This window comes from Tympanuchus pallidicinctus, unplaced genomic scaffold (genome assembly GCF_026119805.1).
Source record: "Tympanuchus pallidicinctus isolate F22 unplaced genomic scaffold, pur_lepc_1.0 scaffold1, whole genome shotgun sequence".
NCBI lineage: Eukaryota > Metazoa > Chordata > Aves > Galliformes > Phasianidae > Tympanuchus > Tympanuchus pallidicinctus.
In genome coordinates, this window is record NW_026294618.1 from 19,197,089 (window position 1) to 19,215,141 (window position 18,053).

The 18,053-nt window shown below is 40.1% G+C and overlaps 2 protein-coding genes across 9 annotated transcripts in view; one reads left to right on the forward strand and one right to left on the reverse strand.

Moving 5' to 3' along the window:
* FBXO25 (F-box protein 25) overlaps nucleotides 1-18,053 on the forward strand; it is a 653,677-nt gene that overhangs the window by 22,726 nt on the left and 612,898 nt on the right. For 3 of the 7 annotated variants that reach the window (XM_052697583.1, XM_052697572.1, XM_052697564.1), the window contains 2 exons: nucleotides 1,359-1,385; nucleotides 4,717-5,898. In XM_052697583.1, coding sequence (XP_052553543.1) covers nucleotides 1,359-1,385; nucleotides 4,717-4,806 — 117 coding nt within the window. In that variant the 3' untranslated portion in view covers nucleotides 4,807-5,898. The other 4 variants (XM_052697603.1, XM_052697608.1, XR_008209965.1 and 1 more) reach the window with 3 other exon arrangements.
* TDRP (testis development related protein) overlaps nucleotides 13,467-18,053 on the reverse strand; it is a 28,496-nt gene continuing 23,909 nt past the window's right edge. For both annotated transcript variants that reach the window (XM_052697907.1, XM_052697897.1), the window contains one exon: nucleotides 13,467-16,711. In XM_052697907.1, the coding sequence (XP_052553867.1) occupies nucleotides 16,366-16,711 (346 nt within the window). In that variant the 3' untranslated portion in view covers nucleotides 13,467-16,365. The remainder of the gene's footprint in view (nucleotides 16,712-18,053) is intronic.

Here is an 18,053-nt window from a genome sequence, read left to right on the forward strand (position 1 = left end):
ATTGGATGTATAACAAAAGAAAAAATCTTAGAAGAACAAGTCCTTTTGATAGAGGGAAAAGTAGCAAGCTTTTGAATCTTGAAACAAATGAAAACACTATTTAGATAGCTTATAATATAGGAACTTGGTTTCTTTTTTTCTTTCACTTGAAAAATCAGACAGTTTTTGCTTTCAGGGGCATTCAGAAGAACATCAGGCAATGAACTGAATGCTTTTTAGATTGCAGTTGCTTCTCCCCCTCCCCCAGTCAAGAACAAAGTAAAACACTGGGATAGTTGCAGAGGAAAATTCTGCAGGATGAAGATTAGAATTTCTTTTAACTTGGATGTATTAAAGCTAGGAAGGAATATAACTGTTCTCCATGAAGTCCTAGAGACAGAAGGGGTGGATAAATACTGCTACGTAGGGGAATTTAAGCTAAGTGGCAGCATTGACATAAGTTGAAGAAACTAGCCATGGGTGAGCTTATTCTTGAGAGTTAAGTTTCTAAGAACCAAAGCAGCAAGGTTGTGAGATAGCTATAGGTAGGCTTGTGCTTTGTTACTGAGAATAATTTGCATCAGTTTAAGAAATTGATGTCCTTCATTTTGTGTCCTTTGAAAGAAAGCTTTGCAGGAAAAAAAGAACTGAACTGGCAAGCAGTTGGATTTGGGAAGTAATCCTTTTTTCCATGTTTCAGTGTGTTACAGTCATCTTCAAGAGTGTTCAAGAAGCAGGATTTGAGGCATTTGAATTGCTGTATTTTAAAACTTCTGACCGTAGCAATGCTTAAAACTGTAAGGCGACTCCTAAATTCATCATACAAAAGGATCTGTTGTAATGGAGGGAATGACTGTAGGAAGCTTTGAGAAGTGTCATGTTAGCTTTGAGAAGTGAGGGTTTGTCCACACTAAGTGAACAAATGTGTGGTTTCAGTGCTGTAGAACTACAAACAAACTACTTATGGCCGGTAATACCTCTAGTGCCTTTTATGTACAGCATTTATATAAATGCTATTGTATATACTATTTCATACTGTGCTATTTGGTTCCACCAGGTAACACTGCCATTGTAATTTATCTTCTTAGCCAACTCAGTTTATTATAGCCATCTCTGGGGTAGCTGTAGAAGTTGAAATAACTCTTGCTTTTTAAATACTTCCAGTGTTATGTAACACTGTAATTGTGTTCTGTAAGTGATGTTTCATGCTTTGTTTTAGTCCTTCTTAGGGTTTGTGCTGACTTTTGGTTCTTTAACTGCTTGTGATTTGCCACAAGACAATTCTGAAGTGGCACATAAACCTTAGCTTCAGTAAACCTTAACTCTGCTTCTTTTACTTTATGGCTCTCCTTCCTGCTTCCTTGTTCACGATTTCAAAGGACTACCATCTTGCTTTGTTACTCAAGGTATTTCTTTCACGTCTCATCTGTTTTCAGTGCTCACTAGTCTGTAATGTGAATACCACGTTCATTTCTATTTGTTTCTTTTTTTGTTTGTTTAGCAGGAATGATTTTTTTTTCATGTCCCTATTAGATAAAGCAGTGGTGACTTTCATTCTGTTTTTTCATAATCTTTATTTTTCATTACTGCTGTATTGCTGTTAAAACTGGAGACTGTTATTCAGCATCTAATGAAAGTGTAACGTATTACTGAAATACACTAAGAAATAGTCTCATTTATTTTGTGTGAAACACTTATGTATCTAATTTGGTATTGAAATCTGACATCAGTAATACAATCCTCAAACATACTTTTAAACAAAGGTACTAACATAGAATAAAATCCACGTGGAATGCTGTAGTTACACATACTCTTATGAAAAGCAGTTCCCAAGACAGGGTACACAGGACTGAGGAAGGTGATGGAGACAATTAATGATGTTTTATCAATGAAGAGATGGTGGAAATAATTACTCAGAAAAGGACTAGCTCTCAGGTTGTCATGGGAGCTCCATAATTTGCAGTCATGATTAAAATCAGAGGAAGAAAACAATTACACTTGTCAGTAAACATTCTTCCTGGTGAATTCTTCTGTTAAAGCTAAAATAGAATTCTAAATTAAGCAGATATATTGAAAATCAATCTGACTTTAATTATTCTTCATTAGTGTTAGTAAGCGTAATTTCAAGGGAAAGAGTTTTTCGGAAAGAAATGGATGTGAAGACAGGATGCTTGTGATTCTTCTTTTCCATCCACATCATTTTGCTACTGTAGAATTAGTTTCCATTTTTAATAACTTAAATCAGCTCCTTGCTTTTTTTTAATGGAGATTGTTATTGGATCTAAAAAAAAACAGCCATAGAAGTATAAATAAGCCCTAAAGAAGGGTAAATCCTAACATCTTTCTCAGAAATCTCATTTTTATGATGTTCTGTTCCTGGAAACCAGGAATTTCTAGTCATAACCATGACAAGATATTAAGTATCATTATTAGAGGAGACATTAGCAACTACCTTAGAGAATGTTTTTCTGGCATAACATTTGCATGGAAGCTGAGCAGAAGTAGTACTTCCTTTCTCATCAGTTCCTTCCCTACATGGATTAGACTTCAGGTGGGATTGCCTGTTTCTTTCATTCTTTTTTCCCCATTAAGAGCCAGCTGCTCTCTCAATTAAATGCTACTAAAGCAAGTATTAATAGGTGTGGAAGGTCGAGGAGATGCTGCATGTTATTTTTGTGTAGTCATCTATACTTTTAATGAAAAAACACAGATAATGCATGTATGGAGTAATTTCCCTTTGGAAAAGCAGTGTTATTTCAAACATATGCTTGGCCTATTCCACTTTAGTATTGCAAGTCTGTGGTAGGGAGTATGACATGATTAACAAACTTATGTGAGGAAAATACCAAACAGGAAATGTTCAATTTCCAGGTTTTTCTATTAGATAAATTGTGTATAATTTCATTTCCCATGGAAATAGAAGGAATGAAGACTTCAGTGGTTTTTGACCTCCTCACTCTAGCTTTCTTGCCCTATGTGGCAAATTTGTTGACACTGGAAAAAGGAGAGAAGCCTCTTAAAACCTGGAATGACAACTTCTGAGCCTTACAGTGTTGATTAATCAAGATATTTGTTTAATCTCTATCTAACTTTGAACTGTCTGGAGCCATCTCATTACAACTCAATTTCATTCCTGTAAAGGGGTCCATGTAAGGTGCAAAATCAAACATTGAAATTCACCATAATTCATAACTGTCTGATTATTTGAAATTCATTGTGTTGGATTCAGTTTTCCAAAGTGTTAAAGGAAGCACGAGGTTAGGTGAATCTGTCATGAGAAAACCTCACTGAGAGTTGTTTACAAGGATGGATAGTGATAGGACAAGGGGGAATGGTTTTAAACTGAGACAGGGAGGTTTAGGTTACATGTCAGGAGGAAGTTCTCTCACACAGAGGGTGGTGATGCACTGGAACAGGTTGTCCAAGGAGGCTGTGGATGCCCCATCTCTGGAGGCATTGAGGGCCAGGCTGGATGTGGCTCTGGGCAGCCTGGTCTGCTGGTTGGTGACCCTGCATGTAGCAGGGGGATTGGAACTAGATGATCATTGTGGTCCTTTTCAACCCAGGCCATTCTATGATTTGACATTTCCAGTTCAAAAGCTAGTAGATTAAATTGGCCTTTCAGTGTGCTACAGAACACAATCTCTAGCCTTAAAGTAACGGCTGCACTTTTCCCAGGCTGTTTTAGAAAGCTGTGGTTTAAACTGTCATACCATGGGTTGAAGCTGACCCAGCTGCTTGTGAACTCTGCCTTCCATAGGGCAGCTCAGTTCCTTTTTGTTGTATGAGATTCCACATCTTTCCTTTATCCATTTTGAATGGCTTTGACTTAACATCCTAACATCTTGAATGTTAGGGGGAAGTTCTTCACAAGGAGAGTAGTTAGGCCCTGGAACGGGCTGCCCAGGGAGGTTGTGGATGCCCCGTCCTTGGACGTGTTCAAGGCCAGGTTGGACGGGGTCCTGGGCAACCTGATCTGAATATGTATGTTTGGTGGCCCTGCTAGGCAGGGGGGTTGGAACTACATGATCCTTGAGGTCCCTTCCAACCCGGGTGATTCTGTGATTTCTGTGCTCTCTATCACATCATGACCCATTGGTGTAATTTCATGAGACAGTTCCTCACTTTGCACTAATTTGTATACCCTGTCCACCTTCTTATAGCTGCCTAGGTAGAAAAGTGATTTCAGCTGGGGGAAAGATGGGAATGAAAGAGGAGAAAAATGTTGGAAAGAAAATGACAACTTCTGTTGGCCTGACCATCAAACATACTGCTCACTGCAGGGAGGTGCCTGTTGCCCTTCACTTGGAAATCAAGGAGCTTGTACTTCCCTTGAAGTAGTGGTTGATTTCAGTTTTTCATTAGAGTTAAATTAAACTCAGAAAAGTAACTGGCTCTTCAAATTGCATTTAATAAAAAATATATATATATATATTTTAACTCCAAGAGCTCCAACTCAGGCTCTTTTTGAAGGGAGGAGAGTAGGTTTTCCTGAGATCTGAAGCTGTCTAACAAAACAGGCAAATGGGAAAGGCTTGTTTTCATAAGAGTTCAGTGTAAAAGGTTTGTGCATGTGTGTAGAACCAGTTACTGAAAACGCAAGCCTCTATCACTTTGTTTACAGTGTAAGCAGTTGCATGTTGCTGTATGTGAATTTTTGCTTTCCTTTTTTAATTTAAAAGAATAGAGGGATCGTGGATATGAAGAGAAGCTTACATATTCTCCTTCATTTTGCAGGATTCGGGACACCCCTGCACAGCCAGTGACCCAAACACCTGCCTCACTCCAGTATCTCCTCAGCATTTCATTGATCTCTTCAAATTTTGAGATGCTCAGTAGCTGTTTTCCTGTGTTGTGGTCACTTTTTTTGTGAGGAGTCGGGCAGGACGTGTTATGCTATTTATGCAGTGTATTTGTTTTGTTGTGGCTCAAAATGAGATGGGGAGCTTATCAGGCAGGTGTACTTGAAGTGGTGTTTTTCAGCAGAGAAAAGCTGAGGAGAGGACATTAAGAACTCTTTGAAAAATCTGTTGATAATTTTAATCTCAATTTTAAATCCATTTTGATGCCTTAATAACTGGTTAAAATTATGTGAGGGAATTATGAAGATTTCATGAAGTTAAACTATCCTTTCAGGACCAAATGACTTTTGTTGTTGCTGATTGTTCTTCCTTCAGGCCACTGTTTCCAAAACATTTCCACGTAACTTGCACTGTTATAAAAAGCAGGCTAATAATTCCCTTGGAGTCAAACCAGTTACCAACAAGGCATTAATCATTGTGAGCTAGTGAATAAAGTGTAGCTGTGGGTGGACATACAAATAGAGGAAATTGACCAATTTTTATATATATGTTATGCAAAAATATTTATTTTCCTAAGAGGACTTTATTAAATCTGTAACCTATCTCAGCATATTCCATAACTGAAAACAGAGACGGGGCTACTGGAAGTGACTTCTGTACTTGTTGCTACAGCTTTCCTTTAGACTGCTCAGTATGTCTACAAATGCAACTGCATCAATTCATCTTCTAAGAAGAAGACAGCATTACTGGAATTTAATGACAGTGGAGTTGCCTGCTTCTAGACTACGGCAGGACACAGTGGGACAAACTGAGGCTCTAACCTGACTTTGCAAGCTGTGGAAATCTTGGAAGTTAGTCTGAGCAGGAGCACCTTCTGCTAGGTGAATCAGGAAATAAATTCCCTGGGAAGCATCTTATTCTAATCTGTAGTGCAAAAGGAATTGCCAAGCTTAAAGAGGTACAGGAAAAAAATTGCAGGAATTTTGGTTTTCTTGATGAAATTTAATCAATAAAAGGTAATGTACAGAAAAATAAAACTTACTCTATTCTGCAGTTCCTTGTTCTGAATCTAGTTTTGCACAGTGTAATAAATCATGTTTTTTATTACTCCTTCAAATCTGTCTTGCATTGAAATGAACCCATTTGAATTTTATAATAAGACTTTTCTATAGCCTGCTCTTGGTAGTAATTGGTAATGGAATGAGAAAAATGCAAGTAGTTCAAGTACTGTTGCTTTCCAGTAAAGACCGTATCAGCATTTGTTTGTCTAATGGGACAGATAGATTGTTATTAGGCTGTGCAAGAAGAAGAGAGTATTTATTTCCTTGGAAGATAGTTTTATTCACTAAAATTTCAGTCATCTACTACTCTTATCTACTGAGTTTGCTGATCATAAGATTTTCAACACAGGGATTTGTAGTTAATTTTCTTCCTATTAAGCTGTTTGCTGTGGTTATTGTGACTTTAAATTGTGGAGCTGTGCCATTCATTCATAAGAATGCTTAGCCTTGCAGCTGTTCAACCTGCCAAGGAAGCTGCAGCTCCTCTTTGTTCTTACAAATTGCTTTCCTGCTTAAGGGAGTATGTGTACCCTTGCAGTGGTTGGTGACTGCTGCTCATCAATCACTTCTTAAAGATGGTTAAGGTTTTACTACTCTTTGTGGACTTTCCTGTAAGAATCTATGTAACCACTCCCTGCTCACAAGAAAGGTCCTAACTAGTGCTGAGCTTTCCCTCTAGCATGCTTGTTGATGATCTCTAATCGAAGACCACCACCAACAGCATGTTACCTCCAGGGATGCTGAGGATGCCGGGAGTGTGTGAGAATTGCTGACTGGCTGAGGCTGACAGGGGTCCATCTGGCCCAGCCCTGCTCCAGCAGGGACACCCAGAGCAGGTTGTCCAGACCACATCCAGGATCTTTGGGAGATCTCCAAGGACGAAACTCTACAGCTGCTGGGCAGCCTGTGCCAGAGCTCTGTTGCTGCACAGAAGCGCTCCTGGTCTTTAGACAGAACCTCCTGTGCTCCAGTTTGTGCTTCTTACCTCTTGCTCTGGGCATCACTGCAGAAAGATCTTGACTTCATCTCTGCACACAAATAACAGAACAATGTACAAGAAGATGCTTCAGTCTCTCTATAATCTTTGTCTCTCCTTGTTGGGCTCTTTCCAGTATGTCCATGTTCTTCTTGTACTGAGGAGCTCCAGCAGTTAGGGTCACCATGCTCCTGCAACTTAGCCTGATATAGCCTGGGTCACGTTAGCCTCCTTGGAAGCAAAAGCATGCTGTTGGCCATGAGGTGCCTCAGCTCCAAAAGCCCGTAAAATGGCTTTTTGAACTTTTTTTTTTTTTTAATGTATTTGCTAACCTCAGAAACGGGAGATGTGCAGACATCTCAGAAGAAGCATTTAAGGGCAAGGCTATTACTCTTATTTTCTAATCTTATACAAAGAAGATATTGAGGGCAGAGTCACACTGTCAGCAGCATTAAAAGCTTTTAACACAGCAAAACTGAGCTTTGGAAGTAGATCTACAATCTATTTAAATATTTAGTGAGCTGTTTCTTAGGCACAAAAGCTTTGTTTATCACAACTCTTGGAGTTTCACACAATTGGTAATAGGTAATTCAGAATCCTGTATGTGGAAGTTCTGTAACCCACATGTAACAAACCAAGTTCTGCACAGCTTCTTAAACAGATAGGGAAACTCAGTGCCTAAGAAGGCACTCCAGAAGGGTAGCAAAGTCCAGCACCAAGATGAACTGAAAACTGTCTCAGGTGCTCCAATTTTGTTCAGAGAGAGACTTCTCTCCTGCAAGGCCAAGCATATAAACCTGGGATCTTGCTTCCTGCGTGCTTACAGGAAAAAGTTGAAGAGGTGAGCTCGTTTCTCTCTAAGTACATGAGAGTTCCTATTTTACCCCCACTCTTCATGGCTAAAACATTATTTTTCCAGATGCCTTGGCTCAGAATCTGCATTTGAGGTGTGCTAGCAGAACAAATCAATGCCATGTTCCACATCGCCCTGTTCAGCACCAGGCAGGGTGGGCTCCTCAGGGATCACTCCCCACCTGGGCCTGAGCTGCCCCACTCACCCTCTCTGGCCTTGTCCCATGGCAGCACCCACACAGCTGCAGAGCCAGCCAGTTTGGGGCACTGAGCCAGTGAGAAATCACTGCTTTTCGGGGTAATGTTCATGGAACCCTCCTTCCTCAGCCTTTTCTGCTGAACCTACTCCACTTGCAGAGAATCATTCATTTCCTCCAGCCTACACTCAGTTATTGGAAGGATCACAGCACCATGACCAACACACACAAAGGATCCAGTGCACACCCAGTGCAACCAAGTGTGCACTAAGGGAGTGTGTGCCACTAAGGGAGGGGGCTGAGGGACCACTCTTTTCCCTTCTGTGTGTTGGCCTTCATATCTACTTAAGGCAGGCAATTTAATATAAAGAATATCAGCATTAAATAAAAAAAACAATGCTTGGAACTAGTTGCTAAATTACAGCTCAGAATATTCAGGTATTAGCTAGCTCTGCTATTTGCTTTTGCCCACTGTGCTTTCAGCTGCAAGGTCCAGGTCCTGCTCCTCAGAAGATGGGAATGTAAATCCTACCCTTCTGCAAATTTCAGCAGGAGAAAGGTGACCTTCACAGCTTTTAGCACTGTACCCGAGGACAGGAAGGGTTCAGAACGTGGCAGAGGTCAGTACCACTAAGCCCATGCTGCCTTTGATTCTCATGGCCCGTTCCCTTTCAGGCACTAAGCTGACAGTGCTTACTTCCTGCAGGCTTATGTGCCCATTCCTCTGCAAGTATGAATAAAACACGTTCAGCTTTTTACTTGCTGTACTTGATGGGTAGTCACTGTGCCTTCAGCTCAAAGCCTTTCTTACAATTTCCAGGGTGAACACAAAGAGCTGCTACTTAATTCTAAGTTTACTGAAATACTTCAATTTTCAGATATGCTTTCCACCTGAAGGCTGTTTTTCTATAGTTTATAACCAAGTAATAAAAGAAGAATAATTTCACTTGCTAAAGCTTGAGGTACTTCCCTCCCTCCAGTGTCAGACCCCATTTGCTCTCAGACAAGGTTCTCTTTAGACCATTTACAACCAGATACTTTTCAAGCTGTAAATCTGTATTCCGTTTTCTAACTTGACAGTATTCCTTTAAAACTTTCTTAGTTTATCAAAATAATATTTTGGCAAAGGTACGCTTCAATATAATGCCAAAGTTCTAAAGTTGTGTGTAGCTGCTTATCAATACTTAGAAATATCTGAAAGGTCAGAGCCAAATGCATGAAGCCAGACTTTTTTTATGGTGCCAAGCAAGAAGACAGGGCACTGGCCGTGAATTGGAACACAGGAAGTTTCATCTGAACATGAGAAAGAACTCCTTTACTGTGAGGGTGACGGGGCACTGGAACAGACTGCCCGCAGAGGTGGTGGAGTGTCCTCCTCGTGAGATATTCAAGACTGGCTTGGATGCCCACCTGTACAACCTGCTGGAGGAAACCTGCTTTAGCAGGGATTGGACTCAATGATCTCCAGAGGACCCTTTCAACCATTTCCGTGATTCTGACTGCGCAGAGCATCATGCTGGGAGCAGGAGGGGAAGCCAGGCACAGAGCCATCAATTCCAAACAAGCCAAGTCCCAAGTAACACTTCCCAGACTGTCAGGTATACAGGTTGAAAGGCAGTAAAACACAAACAAAGCAGCAAAGTGACCACCAGCCTGTAATTCTTCCACTAAGGGAAACAAAAAAATATCCAGACATTAGTGAGGAATTATCAAAATCATGTGAGATACCAGAAAACATAAATGAAAGACAAATGCTGAAAGCCAGCCTAATCAATAGATTACGAGCACACAATGACCAGAAGTTAAATTAATGAGAAATGAGTTATGGGGAAAGTTCACTTGGACAACAACAAAGAGACAAGAATCAGAAAACGTCCCATACTTTCTGAGATATTCAAAGGGAATTTAATAACTGAGAGCTAAAGCAGAGAGTCACAGCCTGGCTGAGGTTGGCGGGGCTGTCTGGATCCATCTGGCCCAAATCCTGCTCTAGCAGACACCCAGAGCAGGGTGCCCAGCACCACATCCAGGCAGTTTCTGAAGCTCTCCTCCTGTGTTTGTGCCCACTGCCTTTGTCCTTGACACTGGACACAACAATAAAGAGCTCGGTTCCATCCTCTTTGCACTCTCCCATATGGGCACCGATGGGATGCCTGGAGCCTCCTCTCCTCCAGGCTCAACAGTCCCAGCTCTCCCAGCCTCTCCCTATAGCACTCCAGTTCCCTGATCATCGTGGTAGCACCCTGTGGACAAATTAAGTCTCATCTACAGAAATGGTAATGCAGATTGAATCTGGAGAAGTTCTTGCCATGGGTTATGCAGCACTAATCTTCAAGGCATCTCCATCCCTGAAAAGACAGCCTAGACACCAAGACCTACATCTTGTACCTGTGCACAGGGGACCTCCTTCCCAGCTGGTCACTACAGCCAAGGATTGTATTGTTTAATGGGAAAACCTGTTTTAATGGGAAAAGCTGTGTGAGCTGGGAGCTCAGCTCCTGCGGCATAACCTCATGGCCAGCTGCTTTGCCACAGCACTTGGCCCAGTAGGCAGCAGCATGACAGCCGTGCTGCACAGACATGGCAGAACAGCTCAGGAAACATGAGACAGCCGTGGCTTATCTTCTTGTTATAAAGACCCACCGGTGATATTTTCTTTTCCCTCCACCCAGCAGTGATTTATGAGAATTTCTTCAGCTGTACCAACAGGCACACAAAGGATTACAGGCACCACAGGGCCCAACTCCTGCTAAACCTCCGTAAATGCCTGTGACTACACAGAGGACTTTATATATATATATATGGCAGACAATAGGATTAGTTGTACCTTAGTCAAGCAATGGTACATTTAAAAATTGAATAAAAATTAAAATCACTAATTTTCAAATGAATCCTACGTAAAGTGTAACTGCATTCTGCAGTATGACTTCTGGCAGTTTTGGATATCTTGTGCTTCATCCTATCAAACAATAGTTTACTTCCTAATGGGAAGTGATGCTTGATTTGTTTTCCTTTGTTTGTCCTGTCAAATGTTGGCTGCCAAGTTTCTGCCCAAATGTTCAGAAGATAAACTGTTTACAGGCATGCAACTTGAGGGCAAGTCTGCTACAAATGGGTGTCTGTCAGGAGAGAAGCAGCAGCGATCTGCACAATCACAGGCTCTTGGCATGTGTGACAAAGAAAGCCTTAGCTGCCTCAGTTGCCAGTAAGGAACAAGTACAAAAACAAAGCAAGGAATAGTTAATATTATCCTGCACACATATTTGGACTCTGCATAAACAAGACTCCCTTCCCTTCTTCAGAAACGACATTTTCCTGTGTCTTTCCAATACCAGGAGCAGTTAGCAGTGTAATCCTGGTGAGAACTTGAAGCCCCTGAGGCAAACTATACAACCCCAAATAATTGTAACAGCCAATTCTTGGAGAAAAGTATTCAACCTCAGCTGCTCAGTCAGCCTTCTCAACACGGTGTTAGAGGTACTAGAAAGCAAAATACCACCATTATTTTCAGCAGTGGACAAACGAGTCTTGCAGAACACAGACACTCATTTCTCTCTCCAAAGAGTAATGCTTTTGTTTTTTTTTCTTCCCCTCCAATTGAAAGCTCGTATTTCAAAATGCATTATTAAGCTTTCATTAGTGTTATTTAGTTCTGTACAGCACAAGAATTTCAGTGCTCGCCAAGCTTTCACCAGATGTAATGCACTTGAAAAGAACACAGCAGCTTTCTAGCAGCTCATAGTACACACTCGAAACAGAATTTTCTTCTTAAATACAGCACAAGTATTCCTTTACTCAGTATCAGCAGTACAGAGTTGTAAGTATCTTATGGAAAACTTTCCTTATGCTTCATTTCTTGTTGTATATTTCATATCATTCTCTATTAATACTGTTTTCATCCCTACTTCATTTTTTTCTTTAAACTCTTCATTGCTTTGCAATGAAGCAGCACCTCTTTTTCAGTGTTACTGTGCTGATGGAGGCCACAATAAATGCAACTCTGTTTTTTGAGTTCTACATCTTTGCGTGGTCAGCCTCTCTGCTCCATTCCATGTCTTGTATGGCACATAGCACTCACGTTGCAAGAATATATTTTTTAAGGGAGACAGACAAACAATAAAAGCCTTTGCAAACTACCACCAATGACTAAGCCTTTTAAGAACTTATTTTTCATCTTGACAGAGCTGATTTTATTTCCCAGGCACTTGCACGCACATCAGAATCCAACCAGCAGGCATTTGGGCAAAAATAAAATCGAGAATCATTTAGATGTAAAAAAAGTAAATCTCAAGTCCATTCATGTTCTCATCAGACTTTCTTTACAGAGATAGGACAGAGTACTGTCAGCTGATGTTCATGTACAGGAACAGGCACTACAGAATGTTTTGGAAGCTGAGAAAGCTGCCAGGCAGAATTCACCACGGCTGTGCTAACAGAATTTGGCAGCTTCCTTATCCCACCACAGCCAGGAAACGTACATCCTTTCCTGAGCTCCAACAAGAAGGCAGCTGCAGGTACTAGTGGGTAATGGTGGTGACGCACTGGAACAGGTTGCCCAAGGAGGCATGGATGGATGCCCCATCCCTGGAGGCATTCGAGGCCAGGCTGGATGTGGCTCTGGGCAGCCTGGTCTGCTGTTGGTGACCTGCACATAGCAAGGGGTTGGAACTGGATGATCATTGTGGTTCTTTTCAACACAGGCCATTCTATGATTCTATGATCCTTCTCCTCCCTCTCCCTGCCCAGGCAGTTGATCTGCCTGAATACAGAGGTATCCCTATGGAAGAATTTTATTCCCGAAGAATGCAATCTGCATGAATAATATCATCTCTTTCAGGGAATTCATCCACGTTGGTAAGAAGCGACAGGACAAGAGGTGATGGCCTTAAGTTGCACCAGAGCAGGTTCAGGTTGGAGCTTAGGAAAGATTTCTTCTCAGAAAGAGTGGTGATGCATTGGCACAGGCTGCCCAGGGAGATGGTGGAACCACTGTCAGCCACAGCCCAGGGCTGGGCTGGTGTTTGGACTAGATGGACTTTTCCAGCCTTAATGATTCTATAACTCTATAAGCATTCAACATTCAACTTCAACAATCTCTGCTAAGTTTAGATGGCCCAAAGTTTTCAAACTGGACTGGAAGAACAAGAAGTTGACAACAGGCTTTCTGTACCTATCTACTGGTATCAGCAGCTGTACTTAACTTTTGTCACAGTGCAGGATGTCTGGGTTTCACCTCATTATAGAGCCAGCATACGCACAAGCACTCTGGGTCCTGTGGTTTAAAAGTGGATAGTGAAATATTTAGGAAAAATCCTGCTCTGCCCAGGTTTTCATAACAACCAGTAAACTAAAAAAGAGTCTTTTAAACCAATAAATAAAGTTAAGCAGAATGTTTTCTTTTTGTCAGAACTACTGAATTCTTCCCAGTGTGAAACCAATGGGTGACGCTTTCAATGCAGGATGCTGTAGCTTTTAAAATGCTATGACTCACTGGTTTACACAAAGGTAGCTGTTCCTTCCTTGGTCACATCCTACAGCAACGTAACTTACATCCACGCAGATGGCAACAAAATGCAACAAAGGATCAAAGAGTAAGGCATTTCAGTTCAAACTAAATCTTTATTCATATGGAAAATACTATTTTTCTTTCTGCAAATGATGCTAATAAATAAAAATACTCCAAAAACTTTGCTTAGAGTTAAGTGACTACTTACAGCCACACAAAGCTTTTAATTCCCGTTAAAACCACGCCAACAATCATGCAGATTGGCTACGAGAAAGCAATATAAACTATATTTTATTTTGTGCAATCTTATTATACAATCTCAATGCTATCTTCTTCTAAACCATTTCACATAGATTGAAATGCAATTTCAAAACAAATATTGAGGGACATATTCTACACTTATTCCACATATGGAGCCGTGTATAGTTTGAGCCCATAAATGTAAATGTAGTTAAGCATCTAAAGAAGGTAAAAGAAAAGAGGACCCCATTCTGAGAATTCAGACAAGTTTAAAAACACAAGAAAAGAAAAGCTCACACCAGTGAGTTCTCAAGACAAATAACATCAAATCATAACAATAAATTATATTAAATTTAATAACGTTCATCCTTAAAACGTTTTTGTTTTTTTTTTTTCTGAGGAAATATCACTTAGAAAGCACACCAAACCTTCCATCAATAAATCATACCTTAAGTTTACACATCTCGATTTCCCACTCAGATAAATTTTGTTTTCTGCAGACTTCAGCTTCACGAGCATAGTCCTTATCATAACTTTAAAAACAAATCAAAATATTTTGCAGTTAAGCTGTGCATCAAACACATCACCAAGGTGAGAAACAGGCACTTGACAGTATAATGTGCAAGGCAAAATCTTTACTGGTCACAGTATAAATAGTTTCTTCAGGAGGGAAATTAAAAGCTCTCAGCCCACCTTGGAGAGTAAAATCCCAAGGGCTGCCAGCAGATCTCCTTCTGGTCTTTTAGGTCAGCACCAACAACCAAACTCAACACCAGCTCATGCCTTTGGCTTAGAGGGTATTCCATTAACTATAAAATGCAGCATACTTTACCCCAGAACCCTAATGCTTTCCTATAATTAACCTCAGCATATGCACTTGCCAAAGGCAAATAACAGAGTTTATTCACAGACTAAATAACTCAATATAAATGCTAACTCTTTCTCCTCTGTATTTTTTAATATATAATGCCAATTTATAATACATTTGCCAGTTACAAGATCCTGTTTTGTAGCACAAAACACTGATGCTCTTCTATGCAAAATTAAGAACAATATCTTTTAACATCCTATTAAACTCAACCAAAAAAAAAAAAAAGACAAAAATCCATTTTGTTACGTCTCTCCAGGCTCACCTCAACAGGAAACTCCAAAGAATACCTATGCAGGAACCATAAGCCAGAAAATGTTACATGAATTGGAAGAGTGAGGAGAAAGAGAGCACTGAGAAAGGAATAATGTGGCAGTAAGAGAAAAAAAGTACAAGCTTAGAAGAAAACTGCATGCATCCCTTTTCACAAGCATAAGCTTCTTGCAAAAATATGTTTACAGGATATCTATTAAATATAAAGATATACATTTCCTTGTAAAAATGCTGATTTTCTCTCAAATACTAACCTGACCTTCCTATTGTACTGGCCACATTGCTAGACAGTCAACACTGCTTTTCAGTTCAGTTATATCAGTTTTACAAACAGGACAGAAAAGGCTTCTGTTCATGTCTGCCATGAAACTTTTGGTTTGATCTGTTTTCCATGGATGTTAAAAGTAGTGTTTATATAGGTTTATATAGAAATGAAATGGAGACCAACTTTGGATCTGACATTGGCTGCACTGCTGATGAGAGACAATATGCTAGAAAGAGGCACTTTAAGTATTCTATGTACATTTCAAATCTCCAGATTAACACTTCACCCTCTTTTACCAAAACTGAAAGTATCAGTAGCAAATAAGACAGAGCTTTGTAGCAAAAATGCTTCAGAAACTGCGTGCATGCACAGCCTTGTGATGGCTCAGTTGTCTTGAAAATGCCAGTCCATTTCAATCACTGCTTATGGAGGGAAGGATGAGGGGCAATCAACAAATTGTACAAAACAAAGTTGCTTGAAGAACAGGGACCAGCTACTGTAAAAAGGAAATAATGTATCCTTCCATAAGAAGAGACTTATCAACGGATTCAGGACTCTGCATACTGAACACTGAGATCTTTCACTCTACCCACAGCCACTTTCCAAATTCACACTCATTTCTATTTTTGGCATGGCATGCATCTTAAAAACTGACACGTTCAGCTTTGTCAAACAACATTCAGTACAAAAAGCTCTGGAAGACCCATTCGACCTGACTACTGGTGAAGTTCCCGTGACTGAACAAATTACACTGGAGTCATATTTTCCCATTTCACACAAAGCACATTGTGACAGTTGAGCATCTTCTGTGCACAAGCTGAAGCATATGCTGAGGCTGAAGATTTGGAAAACAGTCTACTAAGTATAAGCATTCTTCCTGCAAGCTACACATCAGTACTCTTATTTTAAAAAGGGACAGCATCAAAACTGAAATTTTGAGTGACCCTCAAATACCAGGAAAAAAAAACATACAGGACCTCAAGCTAGTGGAAGTTCCTACGTAAGGCAGTCAAATTTACAATCAGTGTATACATTCACTAAGGAATTACTCTTTTTTCTTTTTTTTTTTTTGGTAAAACCAACAATCAAACAAACCACAGAGTCTGAATGTGAAATATAGGCACAAAATAGATTCTCTACTTTTTTTTTTTAGTGTGGAAAACATAGCTATTTAACAATGTAATAAGAAAATTTACTATCAGGTGAGCAAAAATTTGTAACAATTGGAATAAAACAAAGTACTGTATAAAGGTGCAATATTGAGCAGATTTGATTTTGGTTTAAACACACAAGTAAATCATGGAACCTTTCTCTTCTTACCTACAAAGTATTTCACATCACCAGCATCATTCCAGTTCTTCCCAGTTGTCAGTAAGGTTACCTTTGCTCTGACGTCTAATACTAACCAGCTTTCCAGCTGATTTGATACTCCACCTGGAACTGTTTCCTGAGCTGGCCAGGTTCGTGTACTTTGTGGAGCCTTTGGTTTCATCTTCCCAGCCTGACCAGGCTGAATAGTCACTTAAAGCAGTTGCTGCATCGCTGGCAGAATCAGCAGCAGTAATCTGTGGTGGTTCCCAGCCTTCAATCTCATCTGGTTTCCTAGACTGGACATTCTGCTTTATCACCAAACTGTCCCAAAAACCTGGCTTCTTTTCTGACTTCATTTCTTCCTTTAATTTTAGGTTTGTTCTAGAAAATAACAACAATTAGGTGATTAATTTCTTCATTTAAAAAGGCACTTAACAGTTATTAATAACATTCAATTAAATAATTATGTTTTATAGGAGCGAATGCTTTTATCCAACAGAACAGAAGCACCTTGAATTTTACCCAAAGCTAGCTCTGCATCTTCACTAAGAAGTCAGTTGCTGTTCTATGACAGCACATCCATCATTGTTATCTTCAGGAAAAATACCTTCCTGTAGGTATAAGGACTGTAGGTATCTGGACTGAGTATCACAATTTATGATAATAGAAGTCCCCACTCTTAACACGTGAGCACGGGCCTTATGAGGAGTGACTGAGGGAGCTGGGATTGTTCAGTCTGGAGATGAGGAGGCTCAGTGGCGACCTCATCACTCTCCAGAACCACCTACAGGGAGGTGGTGGTGAGGTGGGGGTCGGCCTCTTCTCCCCTGAAACTAGCGATAGGACTAGAGGGAATGGCCTCAAGTTGTGCCGGGTGCATTCAGGTTGGTTATTAGGAAAAGAGGGTCAGGTGCTGGAATGGGCTGCCCAGGGTGAGTCACCATCCCATGAGGTGTTCAAGAAATGCCTGGATGTTGTACGGAGGGCCATGGTTCAGTAGGGAAATACTGGGGGTAGGTGGATGGCTGGACTGGATGGTTTTGGAGGTCTTTTCCAACCTTGGTGATTCTATGGTTCTATGAACTGGAAGTGCCTCTGGAAATGTAAGGAGCATTATAGTTTGCATTACAACAATTTAGGACATTCATCAAAACAAATCCCAAACCCAGCACTAGGACAGCAGTATTATTATGAAGGTATTTTGTCTATCATTAGCTTTAAACACCCACTCAGTACTTTCCTCAGTTTCATATTCCTGTTACCACCTTTGCAGTTACACATTATATCCTAAAACATTTTAAATACAGTATTAGGACTTCATAGAGACCAGTACTTTTTTTTTTTTTCCCCTCAAAGATATGCACAGTAGTTTGAAAACAGTTGTTTCATTTTTCTGAGAAGAAATTCCAAAATTACCCTCCCAAAAATGAGAAAAAAAACCCTTTGTGTGTAATACATACAAATAATCTCTCTTTCAGAGACATTTAAAAGGCTAATTATGCTAATACATTTCTCATATTAAGAAGAATTATTTTGTATATGCAGTGAGTAGCATTTGAAGTACAAAAGGTACAAAATGTCAAATGTTCATGAATAAGTTTATGTACAAGGTTATAGGTGTAACCAAAAAACAGAATGCAAAAGACTGAATACTGGTGGTGAAACACACAATCTTCATGGTTCAGTGAGCTAAGAAGAATACTGAAAGCATTATCTACTACTA